The following is a 24,230-nucleotide window of genomic DNA, read 5'->3' on the forward strand; positions in this document are numbered from 1 at the left end:
AAGAAAAAAAATTAAAATCAACTTTCCTGCTGCGGGTTATCGTCATGCGATCAATTACGGTGGATTAGTAGTATCAATAGAAGAGAAATCGAGCCCGAGCATCGACGCGGTCATTTCCATAAATAATGCGGGGTTGGGATCTCGACGGGGCGGAATTAGCGCGCGATTACCTTTGAGAACTCGCGCAGGATCTTTGCTATTATCCGCTAGCAGGCCTTGCTCGAGAGTTTCTGTAGCGAGAACCGAGTAACATTAAACAACGAAAAAAAGAGAAAGAGGAAAACGAAAAAGAAAAATCGGAAGAAAAGAAGGGAATGAGAATGAAAGAAAAAAAAAAAACGTCGGAATATGGCCCGTTGATCCGCGGTACGTACCGTATAATACTCGTAAATCTTCAACGTGTATATGCAGAATTCTACGATTTACCTGAATTTTATCGCCTCGGTAGACAGAGCTACATATGTCAAACTGACAGGTAAGCTCGCACTATCATACGGCCACGCACTCACGCGCACGCGCGCCTACCTGTAGGTATCGTACATGTCGTGTAGGTTTGAACCGACATCAAGAACTTGGAACCTGCAGTGCCGTGTGATGCTGCACACTCTTTCGACCGGAGTGGAAGGGAAGACCGAGAGACAAATAGAAGAAGAAGATGAAGAAGAAGACGAAGAAGACGAAGAAGAAGAAGAAGAGGTGGATGGTTGGGAGAGGGTTGGGGACGGCGAGGGGGAGGGGGGGGGGAGGAAGGGAGCCTTTTGAATCCCAGGAGGAATTTCTCCCCGTGCTAAGAAGAAGAAGAAGAAGAAGACGAAGTAGAAGAAGAAGAAGAATAAGAAGCCACCAAATGATTTTCGGTCTACCTTAGAGAGTTTAGACCGAAAGAGCACACAAGAGAAGTTATAAAACGAGTTTCGGAAAACGTTAAAGATCCTCCGATCGATTTCTGAGTACAGTACGCTAGTACCTGTAGCGAGCATACACGCTGAAACGTGACCATCTCCACACGGCGGTGCGTCACCTTGAAAATAAGCGTCTATAACTGCCGCGCGCCGCATGCAAAGAGGACGAGAATCGACGAGGACGCGAGGACGACGGCAAGTTACGCGTACGATGACCGGGGCCACTGCAGAAACCCTCCTCTCGCTACTCTTGCGATTCTACCCGGGGTGAAGAATTTAAATCTAATTACGAATTCCAGACGGAACGCGTTACATCCTTTTTTCGAGAGATCAAAATTCGCGGAAAAGGAGCAACGCCGATGCGCGCCGGTTTTCGATACGCGAATTCTTCGACGCCATTATAGGTACGCGTTACATCAATTACATCTACACGTCTCTACCGTGCGCGTACGTTGTACGTATATTCGAATGACTCGATGATCGGAGTCCCCGACCTTGACCAGCCTTGAATGTGCGCTCCTCGCCGCACACGGACCGCGCTTACGGTTTCATAAAACCGCGAATCTCGCTACACGCGAAAATTATTCCCGGCGCTCCGTTGTACGCCAGGCTCGCGCTCAGCGGCCGCGGCATAGCGAGAATCGGGGGATCAAGATTTCGAACTCGCTTTGTGCCTAATTCTTCGAAACGTCAGTCGAGATACTTCACTTTGTATTTCGACGGAGCATAGAAGGCGGGATATTTCTGTATAAGCTATTCGAATTTCGAGGGGATTCGAGGTTCGCTTTCGGCCGAAGTGGAAGCAGAAGCGGCAGTCGCAAGGGTTGACCGCGGGGTCCCGAGACGCGTTCCCCGTGTCCCAAGACAAGAGAAGAAACAGACGCGCGATAAAGATGGCGCTAGGCTCTCGCTTGACACGACTACTTCTCTATTTGTACGATCATGTTTGATCGGATAAGCGGCCCGATGGCCCCCCCACACCCCACCCCACCGCTCCTCCTCCTCCTCCTCCTCCTCCACCTCCTCCTTCTCCTTTTTCTCCTTGTTCTTTTCCTCTCTTCGTTTGCTTCGACCGGCGTTCCCTTCACACAAGGCTCCCGGGCCCCGGGGCCAAGTCGGACCCAGTCAGGACCCGGCCAGCCTTCCATCCGATCTTCTCGTGCTTATTCGATCCAAAGTCCGAAAAGATTACGCGTTCCCGTATTTAACTTGCTTCTTTCCCCCCCTTCCCCCTCCCCCTCCCCCTCCCCCTCCCCCTCCTCGCCACCCTTTTATTTCTCCTTTTTTTTATTCATACTTTCTTATTATTCGATTACTACCCGTCGAAGATGCTCGATAGGAGATATATATCTTCCGTGTCGCAGTTTACGGTTCAATTTTATACAACATCCGAGTGGTATAAGGCGTACGAATACCTGTACGCCGGTTATACCCGTAACGCAGCCGCGAGCGTATCGCTGCACGGCGAATCATTCCCACTATCCCCTTACCCGGGGAGGTAAGAAAGAAAGAAAGAAAAAAAACAACAAAAAAAAGAAGAATTTGAAAAAAACTAGCCAAGAAAAAAAGCGATGAGCAGTCGAGATAATAAACGTTGAAGAAAAATTTCGGCTTTCACGATGCAGAAGAGACAAGTATTCGTGGTCTATTATACGGTGGCCTTGGATGACGGGTATTTCGCATACCAAGTTCTCTATACTCCCGGCTTCTGCATATAACGATAATTCGCGCGGCGAGGTTTCCCGTGGAATAAATTTCGCCGCGTTGGTCGAGTTCCAACATTCCTCGCCTCGGTAACACACGTCCGTCACTTGACCCAGACGCCGCGCAGCTGTACATGTACGAGTGATTTAACCGGGGGATTCGATTACGGAGTAATACGTCTTTAATTAGCGCCAACGATGGTTTAAGTAAAAAGCAATTAAAATAGAGAAAAAGAAAAATTGAAATCCACGGAACGGGGTCACGTCTGATCCGTTTATTTCAAAGCGTTTGACATCGGCGCGTAATTAACCGAGTTAAATATATTATACAAACGAAGCGTGACTTAGTTCAGGTATTTCGTAGTAAAACCCGTTGTTTGTAAGACAAGTTGTTCAACCCGCGATAAATCATGACTCGTTCGAAACTGATTTTGTTACACCGGCTCTATATACATATACATATATACATTTTACCCGTGTTCTACCTACTTGTAATTCGGTGTACAGGCTAATCGATCAACTCCATAAATCGATCCTAACGAATCTCTCGTACCTACGGTGACGCGGAAAGCGGAAAGTTGGACTAAAACAAAAGAAAAATATCATTTTCACACAGATAAATCGTCCACATGTAATAACACGTAATATATTATACATTTATATGTATATACATATGTATGTATCGGAGATGTAATATGCACACAATCCGAATGGTAACAGTTTTGCAAATCGAGTACCGAGCGGCGAGATGTAGGAGCTCGGTTTTAATTGCAAAACGGCTTGTATCGTAGGTAATAAACCGTAAGTGGATACACTTTATTTCTTCGTCTCTTAACGGTTGCCACCGGACGCAAGCGAGGGGACCCCCATATTATGCCTACTGGTCGGTAGTATAAGGCAGGGAGACCGGTGCAGCGATAGCGCGCGTTACGCGTTGACGTCCGTGTACATTCGCACGTACGAACAAGCTCGAAGGCAATATCTCGTATCGATATTACCGCAAAGGTCGCGCATGCTGGAAATTAGAACGATGAAATAAAACTTCGTTCAAATTACCACTCCAGTTCCGACCCGCACGCGTTTGTATGCCGCCCGTTCAAACGCACCTACCCCCCCGCGCGCACCCGACTCTCGTTTTCCACTCGTTCTTTCTTTCTTTCTTTCTTTCATTCTTCTTCTACTTCTTTTTTTTCTTCCTCTCTCTTAAGCGCGATATTGAAATTTTTCGCTTGTCCATAAATTTATCGTCTACAAACGTGAGATTTTTCTGAGCAAAACCGAGGTGGATTCGACTTGTTTTCTCTTATCCACGATTCGCACGGAGAAGAATCGGCCAGAATTTACGATCCGAAGAGACTCGTAAGAAAATTCGATCCGCGTATCCAACAGGTGACACGCGGACTTTTGAAGTCTCTCACGATATCTCGGTCCCATTTTAAAGTCCCAGGCGAACGGGACTCCGGTGAATTTCTCCGCGGTTAAATATACATACAACTAAACGTACAAAACGATCGAGATCGTACTTCGTATTCGTTATATACACCGCGTACTCTAATGACGAATCAAAAGAAGGAAGAGTGACGATTCGGAATCGCTGAAACGAACGTTATCCGTCGGAGATTCGGCGAGAGCCTGATGTTTTACACTTTATTAGTCACTACCTTGAGTAGATGTGCGTGTACGACGACGAAGCACCTGAAGCCCCCGACGCCGTTGACTTTTAAATCGAAGTTTGAGATCGCGACTAGAAAGAAAAGAACTCGGGGAGATATATTCCCTCGATATACGGTGTGAATATGGACGGTACATGGGAACCTCGTAAAAATTTACTTCACGTACAATGCGCGCGAACTACGTGCTCGACGACTATCGATGATCAAATATTTGAATCCAGATACGCAATGGCCGCTGTTTTCTAATCGTCATATTATCGGGGTAATTTGGGTAATTCATCGACACCGCGACGTTAATATTACCAGCTGACCGGACCGACCGTTTCTGCGTTTCTTTATACTTGTGACGCAGGTGTACTTATAAACACGTCTGTACGTAAGTCAGTAGTTTAGAAACGATCGGGACTCACGAAGAAAATCTCCGAGCGCATTACCGCGGCGAGTATAATAAGTCACGTTATAGGTATACCAAATTATACACGTATATGTGTTCTTAAGATGCATAACGATACTTTAAATGACGCTTCTGTACCCGGCTAAAATGCGTTTATACACGTATGTACGCACACGCACGTGCATACGGGAGGTACAATATGTAGAAATAAAGACAGCCTTATTGCCGCGGGAAGACGAATTCATTCGGATCCTCTTATAAGTAATTAGAATTCACGACAGTCGCCGCGTACGTATGGCTAAGGAGTTATACCGACGTGAAAGATTTGACGTGGTAGCCGTTCGCCTCGGTGGAGCACATCTCCTCAACTGTGAACACTCTCGATAGTTTCGCCCCTACTGGACCGAAAAAAAGAAGTTGAAAAAAAAAAAAAACACGAAGAGATTTCAGTTTTAATTCTTTTTGATTTTTGTCAACCTTAATCCCTCGTACGAGGACAAACCCCCACCTCCCTTCACATAACTTACGTAGGACACAACCGTGTATACGTGTAAATACGTGTGTTTGTTTATATTTAATATTCCCCGCCCCCGTTGTCTTTTGGAGAGGTATACGCGCCGCCGCGCGGGTCAGGTGGTTGCTCAAGAAGTGGTAACGAGGCGACCGAAAAATACTCGAAGATCTATAAGACGTGGAGTGAAAAGAGAGAGGATAGGAAGCCACGGCGAGGCAGTGGAATAGAGAGAGAGAGAGAAGGAGAGAGGAACCAGGCTGGACTCCCTTCCGAGAAGAACTGTTGGTCCATCGAATAGAGAGCCGACTATTCTCGTATCAGAAGCCCTCCGGCTATGTATCGTTTTGTGTCCGTCTCTTATACTTTACACGGCAATGTTAGTTGGATTTTTCTAATACTCCGTTGGGTAACTTTCGTCCGATCTATCGAGACGACGAGAACATAACTCAAGTCACCGCTCGGTAACCTCGTGACCATTCTCGTATCTCAACTAATACTTTTCAAACCGCGAGCTATAAGCTGCTAGCGTAATTATCGTACCGTAATGTTCGATCCGTCCGTCGCCACGAAAAATAACCGCTAAAATCAACGGCCGAATTGTACGTAAGGTGGACGAGGTGTTTGCGCCGTAGGGAGGACGTTTTTTTCCCCCAAAAGATACGCGCGGCGAAGACGACGAGAGAGAGATAGAGAGAGAGACTGCTGGGGAAACGGAAAGTACGAATGACAACGACGCGGATAAAAGAGCGCGAGGGTAGCTCGCCCGCGGAACGGTGACGAGACGGGAATTGTGACGCGTGTCTTTCCGAGCACAAACATACGTATACATATATTTAATCTTGATTCTAATATCCATGGATGAGAAGAGGTGTCCAACGGGTAAAAACGTAAGAGCTTCGCTACCTGAGGGATCGAGAACGCCTGGCTCACACGTGTACGCGCACCGTTCGTTGGACACCTTTGCGGTCGATGTGTGATCGTTAAAATCGATAATGTTCAAGTTCACTCTGCATTTGATACCGTGGCCCAAGGGAACCGTGGTTCCAGGTACTAATAAACCATGTCGGATCTATCCGCCTATCTATCTGACTATCTGTCTATCCGACTGTCCGTCCGTCCGTACGTCCACCTGTCCATGTACATCCATATTTCTCCGTCAGCTATCGCCAATAAGCGAAAGCATATTCCCCATCGCACCGGGGTGTAATCGCAATTTTATATACGTACGTACGTACGTATGTATCCGTGTACACGCGCAGCGTCGATTCACGTGCTTGTTATTTCTGTCGCAGGTCAAAGTTACGGTATTGGATAAAAACGACGTTGCGCCTACGTGGGGAGCCGGTCCTTGGAAGTTCGACGTCTCCGAGGAAGCGCCACCCGGTACTCTGATAGCGGCTCTACGCGCTCACGACCCCGACACCATAGGGACCTTGAGGTACACTCTGGTACCCCGTCCGGGAACGTCCCACACCGACGAAGAGACGGGTGGAACCAACGGCAAGGATAACGAAGCGGATGGCCAGTTCAGTTTGGACCCCTCCACCGGACAACTGAGGCTCGCGGAAGCGCTTGACAGAGAGACGAAGGAAAAATATATCCTCAGAGTTCGTGCGGACGACGGAGTCCAGTACACGGATGTCACTCTGACGATCCAGGTAAGACTACGTGGATCTTTAATCATCCCGTACCAAGAGCGCGACACAGCGAGCTGTTATATTCAGAACTGCTCGCGCACCGCGCCGTTCATTATATTCGTCAACGTCCGCGCGTTCCCCGACCGCGTTCTCCGCGTGAGCGTATATACAGAGCTATACACACCGACCTGCCTGCCCACGTTTTGTCTTCTTCATTCTCATTTTCTTTATTTTTTTTTTTCTTCATTTCATTTTTTATTTTTGTTGTTTTTTTTTTTTTAAACGCTAATAACACAATGGCACCGGGCTATTAGTGGCTCCTTAAGCAAAACCAGAAACTTCTCATGCAGAACGACAACCGACGACAGGTGTGAAATGAATACGAATGCTTTACAAATGAGCTGAAGGAGAGTCCGAAGTAGGCGAGATGCCCTTAATGATCTTACTCGGATTTCATTGATCTGGATTTAACCGTAAGAGCGGCTTGCGTGCGCGTACATACGTCCTACAATAACCACCGACAACAATGCGGTTCCATCGCGGCGAAGGGAAGAAGAACAATATTCGAGTTTCTAGGCTGGGGGCCGTATTTAACGACACACCAGGCCGATAGTACCTACCCAATGGCCAATCGGCGATGAACCCGGAGCAGGAAGCGAAGGGGTGACCTTTGAGCCCTCGAGGCGCGTGCGCGTGGGTTAACTTCACCCCGGCATATCCTGTTCCGACGTAAGGAGCCGTCCGCGTCGCGACGCCCGAGCAATAAATATACACGTGTATAGGTATACGTTCAACGTTATCCGTGTTCCCGACGTAAAATTTACACCGTTCGTTAGAGCTGAAAATTATGATATCCGTTACGAGTAACCTGGAGCGTTATTGAAACTATGTAACTGTACTATACGTATCGTTTAACAGTAACGTCGTCGCTTTGATGTCCTGCGATCCTTTGATCCTCGATAAACTATTATTTGATGAAAAACGAGGAAAAAATCTAACAAAACCGAAGCGTACGATATGTGCGCAAGTGAAAGAAATACGGTGGTAATTCGCCACCGCGCTGCACCGAGGAGAAGTTAGCGTACCTTCTTTGCGTCGTTTTTCGCGGCTGCAGCAATTCGTCGAAGCAATTAAATGCAAGGCAATCAATACTTACGGTCAACTAACACTCTTCGTTAGCCGGTAACGCCGGACTCTCCGTCCCTCTCGAGCTCGCGCCTTTGCTTCGAGATATCTCGAGGAAATTTCGTCTCTCTCCGATTCCTCCGCCTCGCCGTCCTTTTTTCGTCCTTCTTCCGATCCCTCGCCGCTCGCTCTCTCGCTCATTCGCGGCCTCTCCTCCCCCTCCCTCCGCCCCTCGTCCCTCCGCGACGCCGTCCTCGTCGCTCTCCCTCCCGTTTTATCCCCCTCTCTCTCTCGGAAAGGGATAAGGAACGACAATCCGATCATAGTTGACCGCACACATCCCTGGAAGACGAGACGCGCCTTCTCGATGGACAGTTGCGGAATCTCTTCCTTGCCCCCCTTGCCCCCCTTACCTCCCTGCCCCCCCCCCCCCCCCCCCCCGTCGCATTCAGCATCATTCCCCCGCCTCGTCTCTACCCCCCCATCTCCTCCGGTCAGCGCGTCTTCTCGTCATCTCGGAGCTCGGCTAGTTTTTGCAAACCCCTCTCCCGCCATTACGTCCTCTCGTTCGCCAAGACCCTAGACGTCTTCAGTCGCCAAAATCGGAATGCCGTTCCAACTTTAATTTGTTTGACGTCCGTTTATCCTGCTTTTCAACAGCACCGATTCACTTTCCAAGGATACTGCACGCGGCTTCTGCGACCGTCCGATCTGTGTGAATTTTTTATTCACCGCTATTTCGTTGTTTTTTTTTTTTTTCTCTTTTTTTTCTTTTGTTTCTGTTTTCTTCATTTTCGAGTTCATAGGAGATCTTCGCCGCGGTAAAACCGCCGTTTGTATTTATCTCCGAGAAGATGCTCGTTTCACCTGCACTTTCACGTCGATTATTGTTGTACTCCGCACACCGGTGAATACAGTGTACGTACCCTACGTACGTACGTATACGACGTACACGTATTATAGTCCTGTGCTGCGTAACTGTGTATCAAACGCACGCTTTTGCAATTGAATAATTTTTAGGGCATCTCGCATACAATGGTCGATAGATCAAACGTTGCAACTTCGTTTTAATATCGCCCTTTCGACTAGCGATAGCGAAAAAAAAAAAAACGAAAACTGAAAAAACAGAATGAACAAAATAACAAAATAACAGAAAAAATAGAAAAATAGAAAGCAACAACTTATTCAACTGCGTTGTTCCAGATAACGGACACGAACGACAATGCCCCCACATTCCAGGCCATGGCTTACTCCTTCGACGTTCCTGAGAACGCCCTAAGAGGAAGTCGCGTTGGCCAGGTGGTCGCCACTGACATCGACGCCGAAGGGCTCAACAGCCAAATGAGCTACGCCTTGATATCCGACTGGGCTAACGACGTTTTCTCCCTCAACCCGAGCACCGGAGTTTTCACTCTCACCGCCAGTCTTGATTACGAACAGGTATGTGTACGCCTCTACGTACCGGCAAACGAGCCGTAAAATTGACGAAAAATCAGAAAATATCGTCGCACCGAGAAGAAGAAGAAGAAAAAAAATAAAATAAAAAACCAAATAATTTATTCCGCTATATTTATTTCGGATAAAGCGAGACGTGTGTGTATACCGCGCAACGTTGCGCAGGTATGGGTACAACAATTTTTTGTTTTTGCAATTCGATAAATTATTCCGTGTAGCCCGATGTATATAACCGGACCATGGGAATAGGCACGAGTAATCGTTACCGGTGACCGAGTCAATTAAGGATTTATGTATACCGTCGTTAGCGGTGTACTCGTTCGATCTCATTCGTTTGAGAATATATCGGCGGTCGCCGGTATTAACCACCGAATACGAACACTTTATGAAACAGGACATGCTTTGTGCATAAACCTGACTCGCGCCACGAACGGTAGCGGCGGATGACGAGGAATGAAAAAATCGAGGCCTAAAAAAAATTTGAAAGAGTAAGAAAAGAGAAAAAAAAAAAAAAGAACCAGGAGAGGAGAAAATAAAAAATTCAGAGGGGAAAAAAGGTCTAGTTGCACCGCGCTAGTTACCGCTCTTGCAGCGTTACCCTGCGGAGCTAAAAATGAAACTGGTTCGTAAGGATATATATATACATATACATATATACATACCCTATAGATATAACGTGTGTCGGGCGAAAATAATTGTACTGCGGAGGGCAATTTGTTGATATTCCTCAACTAATTCACGTGCCGTAGAAATTACGTCGCTGTATCGTTGTTCTTGTACATACGTTACGCATACTGTACGTAACGTGTATGCGTGTAGTATTTTATCATTTTATCATTGTTTGGTCCGATTTTTTTTTCCATTTTTTTATTCTTTTCTTCACAGAGAGTCGATTCGAGTATGAGCGTAGGTAGATATAATACGGACGTAGGTACGTACGTGCGTAGCACCGAATCGCGTATAATTAGATTTATTGTTCGTTGATACGCCAACAATTAAATTTGATCGGTCAAGTTAAACGAAGCGTTAGAGCAGAAAAGTTTTATATAATCATCATTCGATTCAGTAACGAAATTGAGGTTTAACACGTTATAAAAAAGATCGTGAGAGAAGCTGATGACGAAGGGGGATCATCGCTCGATAATACGCTGTTCCGACTCCAGTACCTACACTTACGTATTGTATACATACGTATATTATATATATATATATATAGGTGGCCACGTGTGTGTACAACCTCGGGAGGGTTTGCAAGTTTTTTGCAAATCATTCGCATCGCCTGTAACTTGCACCGATGAAATTTATAATTTACTTTTATTTGCTGTCATCTGTGACAAATGTCGCTCCGCATTCCGCAGACGACCGCGCGCCCCCACCGCACCGACGTTGTACAGTATTATAAGGGCTTCGGTACACGTATACCGTAACCCATCGCGCTCTACAATTGGAACAAAACGGAATCTATATCGATCTCCCGACTGTGGAGTAGTATTCACGCAGAGGACGTATAGACGAACTTGTGTATATAAATATATACATATATAAAGTAAAGCGGCTACGCGGCGCGCCACCGCGATCGAAATCCAGGATCAGGACGAGGACCTCTATCACAAAGGACTGACCATTGCCTCCGGCCTCGATAACGGACGGCTGCTATACGCGCGCCTTCAGCGCTATCCCCGTCCATACAGGCTTAGCATCGGGGCTAAGATTTTAAAATTTAAGCCTGACAGACGTCTGCGGGTCGCTTCTAATGCTAGGTCCGAGTCCTGGCGATGGCGGTGGCGGCGGCGGTGGTGGTGGTGGTGGTGGTGCAGCATCACTCCGAGTAAACCGTGGCGGCAGAAGAGCATGGGGGCATAGGAAAAAGAAGAGTATAGTGGAAGGGAGGGGGGAGGAGGGAGAAAGGCCGCTTATAGAACCCTTCATCAACCTAAACGCCCTAACAGATACACGCCAAGATTAACAGCCGAGTGAGCTGCGCACTGCGGACGATCGCTTCAAACACATTCGAAACGCAGAAACACAGTGATTTTGACGTAACGAACGATTATATCGGTCGGCTCCGTTCATTCCTCTAATAAAACAAGAATAAAATGCTTCTTGAAATATATGTTTTTCAAAGAAACACTCCACACACACCGCTCCGCCAGACGAGACTAATTCCGTTCTTCTGCACTAAGTATTCGCGCATATAAATGCGGGGCGATCGGAAACGCCGGTACATCCGCTCCGTCTCGAGAAAAAAATTCATCAAACAAAAATCAATCACGAAAGATAAATATCGTCGCGATCCGTTCGGATATGTTCACTACGACGACAACGGAAAGTTGACCCCTCTGTCTTCTTGAAATTGGTCGCGGTATTCCCCTCCCACTTCTCAAATGTAATTTCCGATCAATCGTCGATCGAACGGAAGAAGATACGAACTAGATGAAAATTCCAGTGAGAATCAACATCGGACTTGGCGAAAGGAACGAACAAATGAAAGAATACAATTCGGGGAAACTGGTGCGAAACAATAATTTTCTCTCACCTCTAGGTCCAGCATTACATCCTCGTCGTGCAGGCGACCGACGGAGGGACTCCGGCTCTTTCCTCCACCGTGACGGTTTATTGTAACGTCATCGACTTGAACGACAACGCCCCGGCTTTCGAGTCGGGTCCACACGCCGCGGAGGTTTTGGAGAACGCAACGATCGGTACCGCGGTGTTATCGGTCGGCGCTCAAGATCTGGACTCCGGGGATAACGGGAGAATCGTCTACGCCATCGCAGGGGGTGACGAAAACGGGGACTTTGGCGTCGCCCTTAACGGCACGGTGTTCACGAGGAGATCGCTGGACCGCGAAACCAAACCACTGTACAATTTGGTGCTTAGCGCCACCGACTGTCCGAAAGCACCTTATCGACCTCTTTCGTCTACGGTACAGGTGAGTCATACGGCGAAAAAAGATGTAGATCGGGTAGACCGTGAGCGCGCCTTTTGAAAATTTTCGTGTGATTTCGTCGGGAATGAAGACGAGCTCTTGGGCTAATATCATCCAATTAGCGAAGAGCCACAAAGCAGCTCGCCAGACCCAATTAAATCGCTTGTCTTCGCTCCTGATGCGCGTTGAGTCATGGAATTCCATTTCCGACTCACTTCACGCTGACACTTTTAATTGATTTCGTTTCCACCGCGCGCGGGAGATAAAAATCAGCGTTAAACTACAAGCTGATGTTCGGATATTATAGTACCCGAAACCAGCTGCTGCTGCTGTTGCTGCTGATCCCCACGCTGCCTGCACACGGTACAAGAAATATTTTCCCCCATTTTTTTCACGTTCAATAACGACGAGTACAGGATTTTTGCCGATCGGGAACTCGTTCTTTTTTTTTTTTTTTTTTTTTTCTATTCCTATCCGTAATCGATTATGCGGATCCGTAAACTCGTATCCAATCGAAGCAAGGGCGTGCGCTTTGCCGCGACGTCAACGAGATGTTTCCACGAAATAGAAATCGGATGAGGAGATACCGAATCTTTGTCACCAGGTCACCGTGGTACTTTTGGACGTGAACGACGTAGCCCCGGAATTTATTTCACCGAATCAAACGACGATCATGGAGAACACGCCGTCGAACACCGTGGTGATGGCGATAAAGGCCGTTGACCGTGACGAAGGTCGTAACGGCTACGTAGAGTACAGCCTCGAGGAACACAACAAGCTTCCCTTCAGTCTCGGTGCCGTTGACGGTCTCCTTCGTGTTTCCGGAGCTCTCGATCGCGAACACAAGCCCAACTACACGCTCGAGGTGATGGCCAGGGACAGAGGAGAGCCTCCTAAATCATCGTCGACCACTATCGTCGTAACAGTACACGACGAGAACGACAACTCCCCCGTGTTCGATCCGAGGTTGTACTCGGCAACGGTTGCGGAAAACGCGAGCATAGGGGCCAGCGTTCTCCAGGTATATTTTCAGCTGATATCGACGACTTCCGTTTGGTTGACGAAGCGAATCCGAAAGCGGAATATCGTCTACAGCGAAACGCGCGTTGCAATTTCAGGTTTCGGCTACCGATCTTGACGAGGGTGCGAACGGCAGGGTGCGTTACAGCATAGCCGCCGGTGACGATAACCGGGACTTCACCATCTCCGAAGACGGCGGTGTCATCAGAGTGGCGAAAAATTTGAACTTCGAACGGAAAGCGCGATATCTTCTGACCATCCGGGGAGAAGATTGCGCCGTCGAAGTGGGCGAGACCTCGCGCCACGACACGGCGGAAGTGACCATTTCCGTATTGGACATAAACGACAACGCTCCCGTCTTTCTCGATTCTCCTTACCTGGCGCACGTTATGGAGAACATGGTGCCGCCCGGAGGCGGATTCGTTATACAGGTGAGACACGTCGTCGCTTTTTCCTTTTTCACCAAGTTCGAGCGCATTCGCGCTACTATCGTCAACGTCGACTCGAATCCACTACTCCCGTTTGTTCCAGGTGAAGGCTTACGACGCCGATACTCCACCCTACAACGACCAGGTGCGATACTTTTTGAAAGAGGGAGACACGGATTTGTTTCGCATCAACGCCAGCACCGGTGATATCTTTCTACTCAGAGCTTTGGACAGGGAGATGGTGCCGGAATACACGTTGACACTGGTCGCCATGGATACCGGTAAGTTCGAACTTGTAACATCGTCTTTCACGAAGGATACAAAGAGTCCTCTCTTCGCGCGGCTATTGACGATCCCGTCACACCTCGGTCCCTTCGCTGAGATAATACCCGTCGCTGTACCCAAGCAACTCCGACGGAGTCGAGAGATATGCACTTCGCGGATCTTTGTCAGCGGGATTGTCCGACGGTCTTAGATAAAATGAACAACCGGCGGTGAGGTGCTCGGGGTACGACCGGCGAGTGGATGGTGTCGTACACGTAAGAATTAGCATATCGCACCCGCCCGCGCGCGCGGGCGGAACGCCGTGTCATTGGATACGCTCCGTTCGGACCTTGAAGTTGCAGTAGCTGAGAATCGAGGAAACACACGTGCGACTATTTGATTAAGCTCGCCGATCTTCCACCTCGAAGCTTTCGGTGCGCGGATCGCGAAACCCGCGTACCCCGCACACCTCCGGGATGCACCTGGCCCCAGCTCTACGAATACCCGATACACCCATACGTTTCAATTGGCCGGCGGAAACTTTACTCTTCGGGGGGGTAGTCGCATTCACCGCCGGCACTTCCATTTAATACAAACGTCATTAATAACCAGTCTCCTTAGAAGTGTTGCGCGAAGTGTGCATTGCATGAAGTAGGATGTAGTGGAGTGAAGTGGAGTAGAGTGGAGTGGAGTGGAGTGGAGTGGAGTGAAGTGAAGTGAAGTGAAGTGGAGAGTGGCGAGGTGTGGTAAAAGGCATGGTACGTACGTACGCGGGATGGCTCGGACACGGGATTGCCGGTGGATCTGGTAGCCGGTGGTGGTGTACGGTGGTTGCTCGGCCGGTAGGGAATCCCCTTCGCCCTCCCTGTTCCTCCCCCCGCGAAGTTACGCTCGGTGTCCCGCGTGCAGCGTGATGCACGCATGCGCGATACAGTCGAGCCACGGCGAGGGGCTCGTAGATATAGATGGGAGATAGAGACACGCGGAGGTCGAAACAAAATAAACCAATAGAGGAAACAGGAATGCCGGACTGCCGAGGCTTAAGCCTAAGGCTGCGCTCACACCGAGGACAACGTCGGCAACGCCTACCGGTCCATTCTATATGTATATTTCCTGAGCGGGCCCTCGACCACCCCTCGGTCATACCTTTCGGATGCTCGGTTCCTCCGCGATTAAAATCACCAAAGAGCGGCGATTGACCTTAAGATCGAACGATACGGGATCGATTGGTCGGCACACGCGTCTCGCTGCCGGACCGCGACGCTCGCTGTACTTCAGAGGCGAACAAGTTGTTGTACTCCCGTAGGATTATAATAAATCCAAGAGCGGATAATCTTTTCCATAAAACACACCGAACAAAAAGCGACAAATCTAGCGTCACGCGGTTGTACGTCAGTCGCGTCTAATCTCACCTCACTTGCCGCACGCGGACCATCTGTAGTCGAAGAATGCAACGGAGCGTCGCCGCGAAACGTTTAGGGCAATCGATAGACGAGTAATATGTAGTTTTTTATTTTATTTTTTTTCTGGTACTACGCGCACCTTCGCCGCGTGAACGCAGCTTAACTTGAACGACGGGGAAGAGGCTGGGTCCGAGATGGGCCACGAGTGCATACAGAATAAGGCGTAAGGTATATAAGGTATAAGGTGGGTACCTACTCACTCGGTCTCGACTCACGGATTATCTGTGCATCAAACCTCGCGGCGACCGATACGAGTTCTCATATTATTCTTAGCTGCGTACAGCGATAGGTACGAACGACACGCGAGACCAATCAAACGCCCCGATAGATTGCGAGAAACGCGAACGTTAGCGGCGGTCGTTCGCTGGTATAATAATAGCTATCTCGAATACGTCAATGGGCAAGCAAATCGTCCGAACACGTATCTAGATCCCGCGCGATATCTACGGATAGATTTAAATGTGTATTTAAACAGCCCGTCGAGATATTTGCTCGTGCCTTTTTCATTCGGATTCTCTTCGCCATTAGTTAGCATTTGAACCGCACCCTGTTATTAAGCGTGATTGAAATGTCTGGCAGAAAACGAAAAAGGATAAAAAAAAATTAAAAAAAAAAATTAAGAGGAGAAAAAAATGTAATTACGACTCCGCGGTGGTCTGCAATTACATAAACGATTCCAATTGATCGATCTACTTTCCTCGAGTAGGTGCGCGTGTAGTAAACTCTTCGTCCTCTCGTCTCGGTCGCCTCGATATTGTCAAATCGTCAACCTTCGCGGTACAAACGCTGAACAACTGACGTTAAATCGTGTACGCTGCGGCGATATTCGATTTCGGATCCTACGATGCCGTATCATTTTTTGCGTCCGTGACGCGAAGTTCGTGGTCCACAACCATTTCGAGATAAAAAGTTTGTGCAACTGTATCCACCCTGTGTTATTTTCATGGCATTTCACTTGAGTATACGTTCATCGAACATGTGCGAACGTGTTCCACATAAAACTGAGACCACAGTTTAATGTTATTACACCGTGCAGCATGAATTTAACTACCGTTCGCAACCGACATAAATATATAATTTGCACTCTTTCAAATGCTAGATGCCAGAAGTGAAAAGTTCAATTTTACAAACGTCGTTAAATGCAGAGATTACACTTAACAATGGGAAAGCCGATTTTCGCATATCGGTTTCGACGCTGGGACTGAAAAATTTTTAGCGCTCGACATAATTTCTCATTTCGAAAATATGAGAAACAATACGCGAAGAGTAATGAAGTCGTGTTCCGTGAACGAGAAAAAAAACGAAAAAAATAAAATAAAATAAAATAAGAACGAAAAGAATTAGTTTATCTTACGCAACGATATTGCGACGTAACAGGGCACCGTTCATTATTTATGTAATATTTATGTGCCAGCAGATTCTTCTGTCTTTCAAGCGATCCCAACTTATCCCAAGGCGATTTCGGCTGTTTCGGATGTTAACTCGTCCATACGCGCGGTGTATCGGTAAGCCACGCGGGCACCTAACCTAACCATACCGTGGCTCGTTCGGCAGAAACCGATACAACGAGATGGAAAAATAAAAGCCGAAGAATCGTGACCTTTCGAATACCGTGTGTAGCCGAGCGCGTTAACGCCGAAATTTAAATAGTTGTCTAGGTATGCGAATTCCCCCATTGTAGAAACTGGTATACTAATTTTACGGCCAATTACTCGCCTGGGATGAAACATACGTCGGCGGCGAGAGATAATTAATCGAAGTTTCGGGTTCTTTGGAGAGCGAAAAATGTGCGTTGGAAAAATTGAAGGTAGTAAAAAGAAAGAACGGTGCCGCGGAGCCTCAGGTACGACAAGGTTGACCCCTTTCCCAGGCCGCGTGATGTCCGTTCGGTACCATCGCTACTTCTATGTATGTTTCCAGTGAATGCGTTCGCTAGAAGACCGCGAGCCGCGGTATACAGTTTGTGCGGCATGTTCACGTGTGCGACGGTAGAAAAGTGGACGTGGATGCGCGTGGATTTCTGTATATATATATATATGTACAGGTATACCGTAGAGGTATACACACCACGGAATAATATGTGCCCCGCTATACGTGGGATGGAAGGAAGGCTGGGCGCTGAACGACGGCATAGGTATGTAGGCATCTGAATTCTGAAGAGACAAAGTGGGTTCGATCACGCCGAACAGTACTACTCGACCGGTACGTAGACAGCCACGCTGTTGCACTCGTCGCACGCACGTTGCACGCACCGTGTTTGTACACGCGCATAATACGCGCGTATTGTAGCCGCGCGTACGTACGTACGTGAGCGAATGCGTGTAGCCCCGGCTATACCCTACAAAGTATGTATAATACGTACGTATACGTAGGCCAGGCGGTATCGTCCGAACCCCGCGGGCGGCCACTTTATATGCCGGCGTTGAATTCCATAATTTCGTCCTCGCTCGACGACATTAATTACCCGGGAGTTGCGAAAAATTTTCATCCTCCGAAGGTCTCACCCTTCCACACTGAGATCACCCGCCGTAGCTTCGTGCCGTTGTTCAAAATTCAAAACATGCCCGTCGAAGTTCCCTTTGGGAGCACAACTTGCCAAACCGCTCGCATCGATTGTTTTTCTCACTTGGTTTGGTGAAATGTTTCCAAGATTTGTCACGAGGAAATGTGCATTTCGGAGACGTCGAATGACACGTGGGTTCCTCGATCGAGCGAGGAAAATGTATCTTAGTTGTTGTTGTTTTGTACGCGAGATTCGGGGTCTGCGTTTGATGCTAGATTTGAATAATCGACTGTTGATACACGAATAAATCGGCGGGGTGTTGGAGACGCCGGGGCACCCCGGTGCGGGCGTCGTAGTCGGCACACCCTAGAAGCGAGGCCCGGTCTCGCGAGGCGCGTTCGACTCCAGAGTTGTGACGTGCGATTATGATAATCGTTCGCCACGATATACCTGCGAGCGCCTCGCAGTCCTCGTGATCCTCCGCTCCTCTTACCTCCGCGTCTCTTATTCTGCCTCGTTCTCTCTCTTTTACCGGCCATTGTGTAGACACTTGTGTATTAATACGTCCGCGTACCTTACACGTACATATTTTCGGCCCCGACCGCGCTCGCATATTGTATATACCATACATACTTTATTCAAACATCCAGACCGTTACTCTCTTTTATTGGCGTTGAAATGAAAATAGTATACCGCACGGATATGTGTACGCGGACCAATCGGTTTGATCGGACGCCGTTTAAATTCTGAATGAAATTTTCTTTGAAGGGTCAGTCATTCGATTAATTTGGGATATCCGCTACATACGTACAGATGCGGAAATTCCGCGGGGCAATTCCGAACGAAAAAAAACCGCTAAGAGAATCCAGAAAAAAGTACAAGCTAACTAACCGGCCACACCTGTCGATGTTCAATCGATGCGTTGTTGTTGTTGTTGTTGTGACAGACGCGTGACCTTGAAAAGCGTGATCGGTGACACGACGACAACGGGCGCCACGTAACGACGAATCTATCCATGTATAATAATCGCGATTATATATCGGTTGACCTCTATCAGTCGTTAATTTACTCGGATATCCCCGTATCCCGGCGCATTTTTCCACATCCGAATAATACAGGTACGCAAGGTAGGGAAGATACGCGGCGCGTCGCTCGGCGAAGAGGACGAAGCGGCGGAGGGATCGGGGACTCTCTCGAGTTTTCTGATGGAGGCGTTTCGCACGGGACAATGGCGACGCGCCTGACAGCACAAGGTCGCCGTCAAGCCACGTTCCGCGCTTCTTCGGGGCCTGAACCCTTTCCTGGGTCCCTGGTCCCCGGACCCCGAAGGCCCGACTCCGGCCTGCCTGACTCCTCCCTCTAGTACCACGTTACGAGCGACGCGAGGCACGAAGAGATGCACCGTGCGTGGCCGGGTGACGCTAATAGCGCCCAGGACTCGCCTCATTCACACACGACCGATGCCCCTGCGTCGTGTGTACGTACGTACGTACGTGATTCTCGCGGACCGACTCCGGACTCCGCGGGATTCCGTTTCAGAAATTTTTATCGACTTCGTTGAATAGGTTACGCGTCGTAGATCGATGCGGAGAAACAATTCTCGATTGAAAAGGGTACGGAGCGAAAGATGTACTTTTTCTCGATCCGTTAACGACTGTTGAATCGCCGATAACGCAGAAGTACATACATACAAGTCGAATGAGCTGTATAGAATCGAAACTGTATAGAAGCGGAGTTGCAGCGGACTATATGAGAGCCGCCGATAATCGGGCATGAAACAATCTAAGATCGGTAAATAACGGTACCTGCGTATACTCGTAGCAAATTTTATACCGCAAACGATAACCGCGAATAACCAATTAGTCACGATTCTAAAATATGCTTTCAAAGTTACTCGAATGGGGATCGAATGATAATTGACTGGCGAAATAAAGCGCATTGCAGACAGATATGAACGGAACAACGAGAGAAAAAAAAGAAAAAAAACAACCAGCACGAAGTGAATCAGTCCGCAGACATTATACCGTATATAAATAAAATAAAACACACGTAACTGTTCAGCTGTTTCGCTTCCTTAGAAATATCCTTCCGCATATATATATATTATACCTATACATGCGCCTACATACCTTAAATATACACCCTATACAGTACACGTTCACCGTACAGCGAGCTCTTGTGCCGAGTATTATATCCGTAGAGGCGGCGCAATATTCTTGCCGTCCGTCGCGATTCGAAAGGTTCCGCGAGACGCACGGGGTGGCATGGAAGCTTGCGGAGAGCTTTCGTTCGCTGGCTTTATTATGTTGTCACTAAATTCATCCGTAAGTTTCTACCTCGCGTTGTTCGAGCTCCGTCCTCTTCTCGCCCGGTATTCCGCCGCACGGGCATACCTCCCGGCTATACTTTCAGTTTCATTTCGCCTGCACGCGGTGCAGTCAATTCTCCCACATGTGATGCACGCCGATTCACGTAACGCGAATATACGTGTGGACCTGGACGCCCTCGGTTCCAACCAATGCCCACGGCGCACCAAAAATGCCGATTTTGTATTTTCCCAATCAATTTTGATCCTGGAATCTGAGAGCGCTGTAGATCTGGAAACATTGTCGTTGGAGAATCGGTTCGACGAGAAAGAATGATAGCTGAGGATGTCAGCAGTTCCACCATGTTTTCGACCACTTCGAAGTCAGCTTTGGTCATAGATTCGTTGGGACCCTTACAGAAGATTGGTGATCGAGAAAAAGAAGAGTACAGAGAACGTGACACGTAATTTTTATGATCTTGTAACTCATACCGCCGATTTTCGACCGGTGGTTCCGCGTATGGGATTCCCAGGAAAGCTGCGATGGTACGATTTAGTCGGGTCGTAAAAGTCCGGCCGAAAAGGGTTCCCTGACTAATCGTTACTTCGGGTTGGTTAATTACATTCTCTAGATGGGCAGAAACTGTAGCTAGCAAAATACCTAATAGCAATTTCGAATGAGAATACTTCCGTATTTTGCACAGTATTATTAGACCTATAGCTGTCGTTCGATCTGCTACAGAGAACGCGGATTGTGAATCGGATAAATAGTTTCTGAGGTTTAATTAATACTCGTGAGCGAATGTTTTGGTCAATCTACGAATTTTTCTGATCGAGATATCTCAATTTTTCTGCTCCAAAAAGCGATAAATTGGCGATAACTTGATCAATTTTATGGATCGATCAATTTAACTGGAGAATTCGGATTTCTGAGGTAAAAATTCATCATAATAGCATATAAAATGGAATATTACCCCGTTAGATGTTTTCGATTTTTGAGCCAAAATTTAAGTATTTTTAAAATCGACCGTATGGCACTTTTCTTACGTATTTTGAACTCAGGAATCCAAATCTGGAAGAAAAATTGATCTATCTATGAAATTAGCCGAGTTATCGCCAATTTTTCGCTTTTTTGGGTCAAAAATGAAAAATTGATTTTTTGATCTATATTGATGTAATTTGAGCTCAGGAATCCGAATCTGAAAGAAAAATTGATCAATCTGCAAAAATGACCGAGTTATCCCCATTTTTTCGCGATTTTTGGCATAAATTTGAGGATATCTCGAAGGGAAAAAATCGTAGCTCAATTCGGACAACGGATTCGTGTTTCTGAGGTCAAAATACGTAAGAAAAGTGTCATACGATCAATTTAAAAAAATAAAAATTTTTGCCCAAAATTTGAGATTTTTCCAAGGGGTACCCCTTACGATTTTTTCAAATTTTGACCAAAAATTTTTATTTTTGAAAATTGATCGTATGGCACTTTTCTTACGTATTTTGACCTCAGGAACACGAATCCGTTGTCTAAATTGAGCTACGATTTTTTCCCTTTGAGATATCATCAAATTTATGCAAAAAAATGCGAAAAAATGGGAATAACTCGGTCATTTTTGAAGATAGATTAATTTTTCTTCCAGATTCGGATTCCTGAGCTCAAATTACATTAATATAGACTGAAAAATCAATTTTTTATTTTTGACCCCAAAAAGCTGAAAATTGGCGATTACTCGGCCAATTTTAGAGATAGGTCAATTTTTCTTCCAGATTCGGATTCCTGAGATCAAAATACGTAAGAAAAGCATATTAAACCCAATTAAAACAATGATTTATTTTTTGCTCAAAATTCAAATTTGTTTTTGGTTTTTCAAGAGTAATCTCACGTATAATCAGCTCAGGAATCCAAATCTAAAAGCCAAAATCATCTACTCATGCAATCGATCGAGTAATCATCGATTATTCGCTGTTGGGAGCAGAAAAATTATAAGATATATCGATTGGTTTTAGTCGTAGACCCACTTTGATTCGTCCCAACCCATGCAAGGGTCGAAATATTCGAATTTTTCAATTCACCAGCGAACCCGAGCTTTGCTGGAGTCAGCGTAGCCACGGGCGCGCGGTTTGTTGTGGGGTGTCACCTCTGCTCAGCCCCGAAGGTGACGTCTCACAACAAAGCGCTAGGCTGCTGGCTACGCTGACTCCAGCTAAGCTCGGGCTCCCTCGTAGACCGAGAAATTCGAATATTTCGACCCATGCATGGATTGCGATGAATCAAAGTGGGTCTACGACTAAAACTAATTGATATGTCTTAATTTTTCTGCTCTCAACAACATGAAAAAAGTGAAAAATTGGCGATAACTCATTTAATTTTGTAGATAGACCAATTTAACTTGTGAATTCGGGTTCCTGAGATCGAAATACATGAGAATAGCATATAAAACTCTATAACAAAACTTGTCGAAATTTGGCTCGAATTTCGAGCCAACTCGAGGCCATAAGTTTGGCGTTTTTTTTGGCCCGGCGACTTCCGATTCAATTGAAAAACCATAAATCGTAAGGAGCATTCAGTTGACATATTCAAAAAATTACACATCGACCTCTCAGCCCATCAGCAAACGAATAAAATGTCATCACCGTTCATGGACGCAATTCACCAATTTCGCAAAGTCCAATCGGCCCACAAGCAAAATGCAACGGCACTAATGGGTAGACGCTCATTTCGCTGCACGAATTTAGGAGCAGGACGCCCATCTCGTTTCATCTCGCGTTCCGAGTTTTGATTGGTCATCAACTTTTCAGAACAGGATCACCGGATGGGTAAATTTATTGCGTGGGCTGCAGCATCTTCTCATCGAGGCCCGGTGCAGGATACAAGTTGCATGTGATCCGGAGCTAGTTCACGTACCGTGGCTGCGGCATCGAATTATAATCCGGCAAAATCGAGATCGGTCAGCTGCGTCAGGCTTTATTCAAATTGCAAACTGAGAAATTCGTGAGGACAAAATTGGAGCGCCGGCGGCTTACTAATTTCTCTTTCGGCGGCACGCGAACTGCATGGGGAATCAAAAATCTGGCGTCCGATCAATTTGATCGATTTCATCCGCGTGTCCCGTTCCTCGATAAAACACGCGTGGCTAAACTTCACCTGCATACCACGCCGCCTATAAACAAGGATATCAAATAAGGCAAATTTGTTCGTGGCCCGGAGCTCCGTAATTTCCTACAAAGTGCCTAAACACCTCGCTATCCGTTAACTCGACCAACCCACACGCCCCGTTTTCCAATCAAATTACCCTCTGGGCAGGAGCAACCAACGAACCACCCTATACGTGTTTGCGTCATATCCGCGCCGTTTCAATGCCGACGCATCACGTTACCCCGTGATAATATACCGCCCTCGAAGCATCGAGACGTCGCAGCAACGCTCGTCGAGGATGATAAAGGGCATTCACGTTATCGCGGAATTGCGCGGATCAGAATGCCTCGCAGAGAAAACAAAGGAGGAGAAAAAAAAATCGTTTCTTATTCGTGCGCGAAGCAACAACCCCGAGTCACTATCGGTTTCAGAGTGACTCCGAAGTTACAAAGACCCGCGTTAAGTTTCCTAGAGATTGAAATGACCCCCTAGAGCGAGGTGCGCCTACGTTCGTCCAATCTCCGGATCTCGCCTCGCCGTGTGGTGGCAATCGAATCAATCGAGCGACGCATATTTTTTCATTAAGACCGATTCTTGTGGAGAACCAAAGCTGGAAACACTGACGGAATTTCGGTGATATTATCGTTATGGGGAATTCCTCGGCCATTCGTGCATACAATGAGGGTTTCATGGGATCAATTGAAACGAAACTACAACAGGACCAAACCGTGTGTAATATAAAAGTGGGTAAAAAATGCGCGGTCCTCAATTTCTTCGAGAAG

The 24,230-nt window shown here is 47.2% G+C and overlaps 1 protein-coding gene across 1 annotated transcript in view; it reads left to right on the forward strand.

The window, feature by feature from the left end:
- The window catches only part of LOC105693973 (cadherin-related tumor suppressor), an 88,763-nt gene that overhangs the window by 49,638 nt on the left and 14,895 nt on the right, over positions 1 to 24,230 (forward strand). The window contains exons 2-7 of the mRNA XM_048650378.1: positions 6,479 to 6,844; positions 9,152 to 9,388; positions 11,946 to 12,335; positions 12,937 to 13,353; positions 13,451 to 13,783; positions 13,884 to 14,061. Of these exons, the coding sequence (XP_048506335.1) occupies positions 6,479 to 6,844; positions 9,152 to 9,388; positions 11,946 to 12,335; positions 12,937 to 13,353; positions 13,451 to 13,783; positions 13,884 to 14,061 (1,921 nt within the window). The remainder of the gene's footprint in view (positions 1 to 6,478; positions 6,845 to 9,151; positions 9,389 to 11,945; positions 12,336 to 12,936; positions 13,354 to 13,450; positions 13,784 to 13,883; positions 14,062 to 24,230) is intronic.

This window comes from Athalia rosae, chromosome 2 (genome assembly GCF_917208135.1).
Source record: "Athalia rosae chromosome 2, iyAthRosa1.1, whole genome shotgun sequence".
Taxonomy (NCBI): Eukaryota; Metazoa; Arthropoda; class Insecta; order Hymenoptera; family Athaliidae; genus Athalia; species Athalia rosae.